The 9,910-nt window shown below is 50.6% G+C and overlaps 1 protein-coding gene across 1 annotated transcript in view; it reads right to left on the minus strand.

The window, feature by feature from the left end:
• Window positions 1–327: 327 nt before the first annotated feature.
• Window positions 328–9,910, minus strand: part of MFNG (MFNG O-fucosylpeptide 3-beta-N-acetylglucosaminyltransferase) — a 12,632-nt gene continuing 3,049 nt past the window's right edge. The window contains 7 exon segments of the mRNA XM_068665659.1: window positions 328–3,096; window positions 3,920–4,005; window positions 4,440–4,605; window positions 5,932–6,017; window positions 6,582–6,735; window positions 6,830–6,932; window positions 7,510–7,558. Of these exon segments, the coding sequence (XP_068521760.1) occupies window positions 3,030–3,096; window positions 3,920–4,005; window positions 4,440–4,605; window positions 5,932–6,017; window positions 6,582–6,735; window positions 6,830–6,932; window positions 7,510–7,558 (711 nt within the window). The 3' untranslated portion in view covers window positions 328–3,029.

Consider the following 9,910-nt stretch of genomic DNA (forward strand, 5'->3'; position numbering starts at 1 on the left):
AATACTGTAACTAGTTTTTTTTTTCCCCTCCTTCCCCTTTCTCTGAATCTTCCGTACACAGCTTAAACATCATTAATAGCATTCGTTGCTATGGTGTTGGGCAGGCTGAGGTCTCTCTACTTGAAATCCTGAACTACACTTAATGCTGTACAACAGCTGGGTCAAGCCAACACCTTTGACTTTGACCCCTTTTTTTTTTTTCCCCAGTAAAATCAAAAGACCACTTCTCCATCCCTGTTAGTTCTTGGGATATATATATATATTTTGTACTGCAACGAGAAATGGGAATGTGAGAGAGGGAAAGAAAAAAAAAAGGAAAGACAAAAAGAAAAACACAACATTTTAATTGGCTCAATGGAGCCTTTCCAAAAACTTTGACTGTTACATCAGAAAATCATGAAGGAGAATAAAAAAAGACCGTCCCCTGAAAAGTTTCACAGAAGATTGTTTCTCATTTTCCCAAGCAGCTAAACATTTTAATAAACTAGGAAAATGAGACTGTAAAACCACAACATCTGACAGCAAGCCCCAGGGGCAGGAACCATTCCTGAAACTAATTTTAACTCAGGTTTTAACGTTGATCAGATTTCAAGAGGAGAATGTCCCCTTAAGCTGTCTCTCTGTTCTTAGAGAAACCCTGGGTGGGTTTTGCTTTTTTTTTCGCCAACTCTGAGAAACAAATTTTCTTTGCAGCACGTTGTCGTCACAGGCATAGCAGGACTTTTCTGTCAGTTGTTTCTCTACAGCCCAAGAGATGTCCTGCCCCAGACAGATTCTCGTCTCTTCTCAGTTTCGTTCTGAGACCTTTCCCGCAGAAGTGGCACGGCTCCAGCAGCAAAGCCTGGTCTTAAACCCATCCCCATGTGGCTGCTCAAGGACCCAACCCGTTTAACATCTGATCTTCAGCCATGCAGAAGGCACCGAGCCAATTCAGAACAGCTGAGGCCAGGATCCAATGCAAGCTTCCAGTTTCTTCCCAGGGAAGCGAGTGTGCTGGACCAGCTTCTCCTTCCCCAGGCACCCGAATCTCATTGTGTTTTAACCACCATCAGGGCATCTACAGATAGGGCTGGCATTTTAATGCCATGACTCAATTAACAACACAGTTGTGAACTTGAATGGGCAAAAAACAAAACATCCAAGTAGTGTAGGTTTCTTGAAGACTCCCATTTCTTCTCATGGAAACATTTTTTGTCTTCTGGATAAGCTCAAACAAAATCATTCGCCCTTTGGGCAGGACTTCTTTATGCTGCAGCTTCCTTCTAAAACCTGGCTTGTCTCTATTTTGAGCTCCATTTCACGTCGCTGTGTGAGCCCAGTGCTTTGCAGTTTTCCAGGAATGGTCAATGGCATCAAGTAGCCCCTGCCCCTGCTCAGCATGATTCTCCAGTTCAAAGGCACGTTGTGCAGGAGCAGAAAGCAGAGCTCTCTGCTGCTTCACAAGCTGCCTAATGCCCGCAAGAATGACCGGGCTGGAAAACAGCTCCGCAAACGCCTGCTTTCTTCTTCGCCAGTAATTAAAGTGCTCATTTATTTCTAGGTCCCTCCTTGCTGAGGTAGAAGGTATTTCTGATGCCTTACCTTTACGTTTTGTGCGTGCTGTGTAGGGGATGCTGTTGTTTGGGGGGTGAGGGTGGGACGGGGTGACAGGGTGACCCGTTTTTTGCATGGTAGAGGCACAGCGAGAGTCCCCCTTGGCTCCTCCAGCCCACCAGCAGGCTTAGTCAGATCAGCAGCATCAAAGCCGAGCAGCTCTTTGGAGAAAGGGCATTTGTTCTTTCATCCAGAGATTACAGGAATCTCTCGCAGATCCCAGCAGCCTGTTTTGAAACACTCTTTAAAGAGAAATACCTGTTTGTGGTGCCACCTGCCATCTAAAGCAGTCTCTTCGCCCTCCAGCTTTCCTTGCAACGCTCTCCCCCAGACATTTATCCGTGTGTCCAAGGACAAAATGGTGCCAAAGTTCATTCCCCATCGAGCAGAATTGCCCAGCTTTTGTGGCAGAGATGAGGGCTCCCCGTAAATGTGCCAGAGAGCTTGTAACCTATTTGGGCCGGCTCCTTCTCCCTGTTGCGCTCAGCAGGGACAGCAGGAAGGCAGAAAGCAGCTCTTAGTATCTGGAGGAAAGAAATGCAGAGATAAAAAGCTCTTTGCCCTGCTGTTTCCATTCCTTCATGACTTAATTTTTTTTTCGGTCGGGGCACAGAGAAGATTATAAAGCTGTAACCTCTAATCCGCTCCTGAGCACTCCTTCTCCATCTCTTCCTTTCTCCTCTCTTTCAGCCAGTTCTAATCCTCTGTGTCTCCTCTCTCACAGGTAGGAATTGGAGTCTAATCTCAGACGACAGGTTGGTAATTAGAGCAAAAGATTATCCTGACCCCATATCAGGAAGGTAAAAAGAGAGGAATAATGCAGGGCCATCCAAGATCAAGCCTTCAATGTTCAGTAAAGGAACCATCCTCATTTCTGCCTGTCCTACTGTCTTCCCCATTCTGCATCCTCTCCCTTGTCCTAGCCAAGGGGGATTCCTGATTTCTTTCTGCCCGTCTCCCCTCAGCCAGACAGGAACTGTGTTTTTCCAGCACTCATTCAGCACAGAAATGGTCACATTTTCCATTTCTGAAGGGAGGGCAGAGTCAGAGTTTAACTAGGCAGAGATTTGGCCAAGGGGCTGTGGCTAGGAAAAGTGCGAAATGGAGAAAGCACAAGCAGGTACGGAGGAAGGAAGCCTGCTCAGAGAGGCTGGAGCCAACGTATGCTGTCAGCAAACCCCAGCCTGGCACTGGGTACCCCGACCCAGGGCTTTTATAGTCCAGCAAGATGAATCCACAGCAAGGAGCGGCCGTGCCCATCTCCACCCAGTCCTTGTTCTGCTTTGGCACTGATCTCTCTTGTCCCATATCACCGGTACTCAGCAAGGACCCAAGACTGCCACAGCAAAGGGGAAGTTGGGAGCACTGAGCTTCTTCCGTGTCTCACCCCCTACAAGCACAAGACCAGCAGGACCCACTGCAGCTGAGGCTTGGGCTCACCAGCCAGCAGCCTGCAGGCACCAGGAGGTGTCAGGGTAGAGGTGGCAGTGGAGCGATCGAAACCTGCTGGGGAAAGAGTGAAGGAGGATCAGGAGGCAGTTTTTACTGCAGGGCAAAGCTAGAGAATGAAAGACTTCTCCCTCGTGCCACATCCCACCCACACCAGATGCTGTCCCTGCATTACAGTGCCCCAGGACTGGCTGTTCATCTTACAATGTCTTGTCTTGGCACAGCGGGGCAGCCAAACCTTCCTCCAACACCTCAGTCCTGCCCTGGACCATGTAGCCCAAGCCCATGGATCACCAGCCCCCACTGCATGGTTCTCTGGATGCTCTTTTCATTGCCCGGTGGCTTCCTACCCCTGCTATCTCCAGCCACAAACTTCTTACCCATGCTCTGCAAATAGCAGCTTTAGGTTTATTCACTCAAACCAGAGAAAGTAAATCAAAGAGCGCTTTTGTTTGCGGTCATCCTGAAGTAAACCTTTTTCTTTTCTCCCTTCAATTTCCTCAGCAAAGCAAAGTAAAATAAAGCACAATTTCCTCTCCTGAGTTTAGAGGAACATTTCAGTTCCTGTCCCAGAGGTAAAAGGTTAGCTTGTTCATTCTCAGTGTGAAATAAATGGTAAAACTTTTGGCTCGGTAACTGTCCAAATAAAATGTTACGACGCTTCTTTTCTTTCCATTCACCCGATAGGGTTTTCAAAGTTTGAAAGTGTTCACAAACATCTTAATGCTGGTGTGCTCCTCACCCGATAAGCCATGTGACTGCAAGTTTTCTGCCCCTCACTCTAGACCTCCTGCACCCCATTTAGCTGCCTCCCCTTCCCAGCCTATTTTCTGACAGCTCAAACCACGGAGTGGCCCAGATCACTCAAGCCCCGTACCTTGAGGGATCTTCCTGCGGTGAGAAGGGACCACTGAGCTCGATAACGTTGAGCTTGTTCTCGAAGACACCATAGCTGAGTGTGACCTGCAAAGAGGGGTGGGGAGAAAGGAGCAGGGAGGGTGAGGAGGTGAGCTCAGGAGCAAGGAACTTGTTTTGGGTAACAAAAGCTTGTGTTCTTTTTCCTTCTCTGCTGGCTTGGTCTCTGCCTTCCACCTCTCCTCTCCTCCTGCCCATAATGGTCCATCACTTGAATCCTTGGCCCTCTCCAAGCCCCCTACACCCCTTGTTATCCCCCCATGCAAGGAGGATGTGGTGTAAAGCCCCCTTCCCCAAAAATCAGCATTTCTCCACGTCCTTTTGCCATGTTCCCCCAGTCCTCCCATCACTCCCTGTACCCGTGCTCCCCACCACTGACCCCGGGCCACTGTGACTGTCACCCGTGCTGCAGGCAACCTCTGCTCCTTATTGCCTCTCCCCTTCCTCGCACACCTCTCTCTTGTTCCGTTTCCCCTGCTCACCTGCTGCGTGAGGTGGGAGGTGGGGATGAGCTGCAGGTTCTCCAGGTGGGAGTGGAAGAGCGCGTTGGGCAGCAGCTGCCCACCAACTTTGCACTCGATGATGTACCCCATGGTGCAGTCATCCGGCAGGCGGATGAGCTCTGAAGTGTTCAGGAAGTTCCTGCCGCTGGAAGAGAGCAGAGCTGGGTGGGTTAGGAGAAGAAAGTAGGGAGATACAGGCAACCACTTCACAGAAAACCAGAATAAACCTCGGAACAAGGCAAGAAATCCCCCAGTCCCACCTGTAGACGTAGGAGTGTGTTTGCTCTTCAACCACACCCAGCCATGCAGTCCCACCAAGTATCTGATGCTGTCCCTGATATATATCCTCAGCGAGGTGATTCAGAGAGCTGGCAGAGGCTGTGCCGAGTTAGTTCTCCAGCTGTTTGGTGAGCTGCACTGAGTCATTCAGGGGTCAGACAAGCCAGCACAAGAGAAATGGCAGGACTGCATGGCCAGGACTAGGAGGAAGAGGGAACGGGACAATCTTTCAGCTGAAATGAGCCGCTCATTGGCTTCACCCTATTGCAGCACCACAGACTTGCTTTGATGACAGGGTAAACCTAGCTTCAGGGCTCTTGTAACTGGAAGCAGCCACATGACACAAAGCGCCGTCTACTCTAACACACCCCTCAGCTAGTTCAAATGGGTTTAAAGCCTTTTAACACAGTAGTGGCAGACTTGATGACAGATTAGGTGTTTTCTGTCCATGCCACTTTAATTTTACCCTGGATCACAGACCATTTTCCTGTCTGGGTCTAGCACAGCACATGTATCATGGCCTTCAGCTAAACCAGCAAAAACAGGACCACCTGGTGTACATCAGGTCTGTCTTTCTGGCTATGCAAAGATCTGGTTAAGGCTGGCACAGATGTTTCCTGTTGATATATGCACATACAGCCTGTTACACAACCTAGGGCATCCTGGAAAACATCTTCTTGTAGGCTGGGCTAACACAAGACCCCAGGACTGTTCTCTGTGCATCAAGCTGAGGAAATGACAGTGGCCACTGTAAGAGGGTTTGGGGTGGGGAAACGGAAAATTAGTTCAGGAGGGAGGCAGAGGAGATTGGAAAGAGGAAGAGCGAGGGGAGATACACAGACAGGGAAAGCACTTAGGAAAAGAATCAGAAGAAGCTGAAATAAAAGGGAAGGAGGGTGGGGGAATAACCAAGAGCTGAAAGGAGTTGGGGAGGAGGGAGTGCGTCATCCTATGATCACGTCTGCTGACGTGCCTGCTGTTGTCTCTTTTTAATCAGGTGGGAGACCCACCCACTACATCCTTCCTCCAGTCCCACATGCTTACAGATTTGAAGCGCGTGGCACTCTGCACCCTTGCAAACATCCTTGCAAGCATCACAGACACAAATCCAGATTTGATGCTGCCAGGAAGCACTGTGTGTCTGTGTTCCTAATCCCCAAAGGCTCATATACCCACTGGCTGCACGGCTCACCTGGCCCAAGGCTCCATCTTCCTTGCCAGCTTGCGGCTGATGCAGAAACCAGCCCCTCCTGTGGCAAACCAGAAGTGCACGGATTTCTGGAGAGAAACAGCAGAACAAATCAATGGAAGAGGCTCAGAGGAACATCATGCTCCTGGAGATGGGAATGCTGGAAACCCAGCTTTGACACACAGATAAACAGAGCCCTATTGTCACCCCAAAACTGCTGCCCAGAGGGACGTGTTAGTAGTACAGCACCAATTTTGATCTCACATGGCTGGGAAGCCAGGATGAGCAAGGCTGCTCACATGGCACTCTGAGCTCAAAGAGAAAAATGAGCAAGCAGAGGCGGGGAGACCACTGGCCAAATCACATCGTGCATGCTAAGGAAGGCTAGCTGGAAACCCAGGCTGAGTTCTGCCAGCCTGCTAGAGCAGGGCTGATCCATCCCAAGGCAGGCTGATCTCCTTGCAGATGGGTACCCAACGGAGCAGCAGCACCATGAGACATCACTTTCCCTTCCTCTAGGTAGACTGGAGTGAGTCAATGCCTGTTACTGCGTTCAAACAGGACCGGGGTGTTCTCAGCTGATGCCTCTTGCTCCTGGGACCTTTCTCTCATCAGGGTACAGCTGATGAGCCACAGTATTAAATAAAACATACCGTCTGGTTGTTGGGCAGCGTTTCGGAGGCCCGGATGGGTCGGTTCAGGCTGGGTTTCCCCAGGTAGACATCCCGCGTCGGGGAGTAGGAGGACAGCAGCTGCAGGAGGGCCTGAGGGTTCAGATAGTTGTCGTCATCCAAATGGCAGAACCAGCTGGAGGGAGACGGGAGCGAAGACACAAGAGGATGGCAGTAAGGAGGTGCCGGCAGCCCCGTGGGGTTTCCCTCAGGCAGCAGCCCCAGCTCACCTCCGGCCGCTGGCCAGGAACGCGTCGAACTCCGCGGCCATCTTGCAGGAGAGGGCCGGGTGGCTGTGCTCGGTGGAGCAGTTGGTGAACACCACATGGTCGCCTGCGGGGAAAAAAAAAGGCTGGGGCTCAGGGCTGGCCCACATGGCCACCGAGAGGACCTCTGGGCAGGAGGGAAGAGGTTTACTCACGCCCAGCTTCCTCTCACCCCCCCGATCCAAGCCTGCCATGATGTGGGCATCTCCCACCTGCTCGCCTCTTCCCCCATCAACCCCAAGTTCACTACACACAACCCTTCTCTGAGCTCTAACCCAAACCATTTTGTGATTCTTATAGCTAGACTCCACCCCACAAATGGTACAGTAAGGACAAGAGCTTAGTCATCAGCTCAGCACTCTACTTTCCCCTTGCCACCACTGCACCTCACGGAGAGCAGCTCCCTTATCACCACCTCACTGTGGCCCACAGCCACAGAAGTCCCTTCCTTCCCCCGACCTAGGAAAAGAAGCAAAGCATCTTGCCCAAGGCTAGGTCCCCTGATAGCTGCACTTCTACCCTGCCCATGGCCAGACAAGGTACAGGGTAAGCTTTTCTCCCTGGGTGCTTGTGTTGCAAAGGCCACGCAAGCTTAGAAACTGAAGGCAAGAAGAGTGAGGTGGTGATGTGGGAAAGGTGGTTACCCATTCTCCTCTTCAGGGCATCATCTTCTTCATCGGTGAAGACGTACGTCTGGGGAGATGAGAAAAGGAGGTTACTGCCAGGCCTGGAGCTGGTGCTGCTCCTGGCTGCCCACCCCAAGGCAGGCCTCGCTGCCATGCTCCCATGCCAGGCACCAGGCAGCAGAGGAACAGAGGGACAGGAGCTGCCCCACTGCTCCCCCTTCCCAATTAAACCTCTCCAAACCCTCACAGGAGGTGCACACAGACCCCAACACTGCACGTCTTGCCCTGCTGTTGCTTCATGCTGCTTCCTCCCCATGCACAGGATGAGCTTTGCAGGGGCTGCTCACTGCCCTGAGCAGGATCAGCGCTTCCTTTGCCACCCAACATCCCCCCGCCAGCACCATCCCTGCTCGTGTTGCTTTATTTTTCCCCCTGAAGCCTTGGGAAGAGGGACAAGAGGACCTGCGACACCAAGCAAGGGGTTGAGGGAGGCCTGGCTTTGGTGTCAGTTGCAGAAAAAATGCATGCATTGTGGTTGAACGATGCTTGAGTTGAAAGGAGAACATCTGTTTGTGTGATAAGTGTGCACAGCCCCCTGCTGCTTGCCTGCCTCCTCCTCCTCTTCCTCCACCCCCAGGCTCTCTAATCCCCCTCTCTGCCATTATGTGGCGTGTCTCCCCCTCCTCAGGGCCAGCCAGGGATCAGGGCTCGGGGAGAAAAGCTTTCCTCAGGCAGAAAATGAGCTTTCATGAAATCAAAAAGGAGGCACAAGCCTTAAACAGTCTCTCCACCAGCTGCCTGCAGGCTGGTTAAACAGCACCTGGGCAGGGACAAAAGGCACAAGGCAGATGGACACCAGCTCGTAGGAGCTGTCATTGCTCTGATGAGCTGAGTTTCTTTCCCTCTACACCTCCCTGCATCCCATGCCCCCACCAGCGAAGTGTGGGAAGAGAAATGATCTAAACATGCAAGGAAGGCAGTGAAGGACCCTCAGAGATCACCCAGCCGAACAGAGATGGCAGGATGGGCTCACAGTCTCAAATGTCTGAGCTGCAGTGACTCGGTGAATTCCCCTCCCACAGCTGATTGCAATAACTGACCGTGCACACAGTCCTACCTGACCCCAGTGACAGACCTGCTTGGTTTAAGAAATTTCCAAGGTAATCAGAGGACAGGAAGCAATTAGCAAAGTCTCAAGTGAAGGAGTTGCACTAGGTCAGGCAACTGTACCCTAAGGTTCAGGCACAGCAGGCATTCACAGTGACACGGGATTTCCCTTACCAGCACATTTAAAGGCAGAAATTTCCACCGTGACAAATAATTCATCTTAAGAAAACAGTTCCGAAACCCTTGAAACTTCCTGATGTTTTCAAAAAACAGAAATATTGTTGCTAGAAATGACTTGCTTACAGGTATAAAACCATCCAGAAATCATGTGCCTAACCAACGTCATGTCTGACTGACTTAAAATGGGGATCTGTCCCTTCTTCTAGGTTTTCTATTTGTGAAAACACCCCAAGGCTCCCACTTTCCTCTTGATGAGAGGTGGAGAATGCTGTTTTAGAGACACCTGACATGCTCCTGCAGGAACCCAAGGCTGAAGGAGCATCATCACCATGGGAAATGTCAAACCCTCCAACAGAACTGGAAGAAAGGGGCTACAAGTGTGGATGCTGGGCTGGAGAGAAGCAGCCCCTCTACCATATCCACCCTCCTGTGCTCCACCAGACCATCTATGGGGCCGTGCAGGAGCAGAGAAGACGGCTGGGTGGGAAAGGGTGTCTGATGGACAGAGGTGTTAGCAGTGATACGGAGGTGCTGGTGCCAAGGGGTTTAGACCGGCAGCTCTCCATGAACATAGGTGCCCACGTCATGGATAAACACTAGATTTTGAGGTTTCCTAAGCCCAAAATTTAGAAACAAACAAATAAAAACTAGAAAAAGGGAATAGACATGTGGAACCTGACAGTCCAGGGTCACATTAATCTCCCAGATTATCCCTTTTCCAGGAAGAAACGGCCTCCAAAATGCAAATGTGTGAACAAGGTTAATGGTGTGTCTGGGCAGAGAGATTCAAAATCTACACTGCGTTCACAACACTGAAAGTGTGAAAAACTTTTGAGGATGGGTCATTCAAAGTTTTCATTTCCATCAGCTGGATGTTTGGCTTGCTGTAAGGAGGGGAGGTTGCTAGAATTCGTTTGTGTTACTGAACGAAATGCCATTTCAGACCAGAAATCGAGACTATTTTCATCCAAACCACAAAGGCTAAGAGTTCCAGCCACTTCAAGATGCTGTCCAGCCTTAACAGCCATCAAAACTGACACTTCTGCTTAGATGAAGCCTTTTCTCAGTAATGGGCTTGAAATGATTTCTACAGCAAGTTCCAGCGAAAAGTTTGCACTGGATTAGTTCTCAA

This window comes from Anas acuta, chromosome 1 (assembly GCF_963932015.1).
Source record: "Anas acuta chromosome 1, bAnaAcu1.1, whole genome shotgun sequence".
NCBI classification, from domain to species: domain Eukaryota; kingdom Metazoa; phylum Chordata; class Aves; order Anseriformes; family Anatidae; genus Anas; species Anas acuta.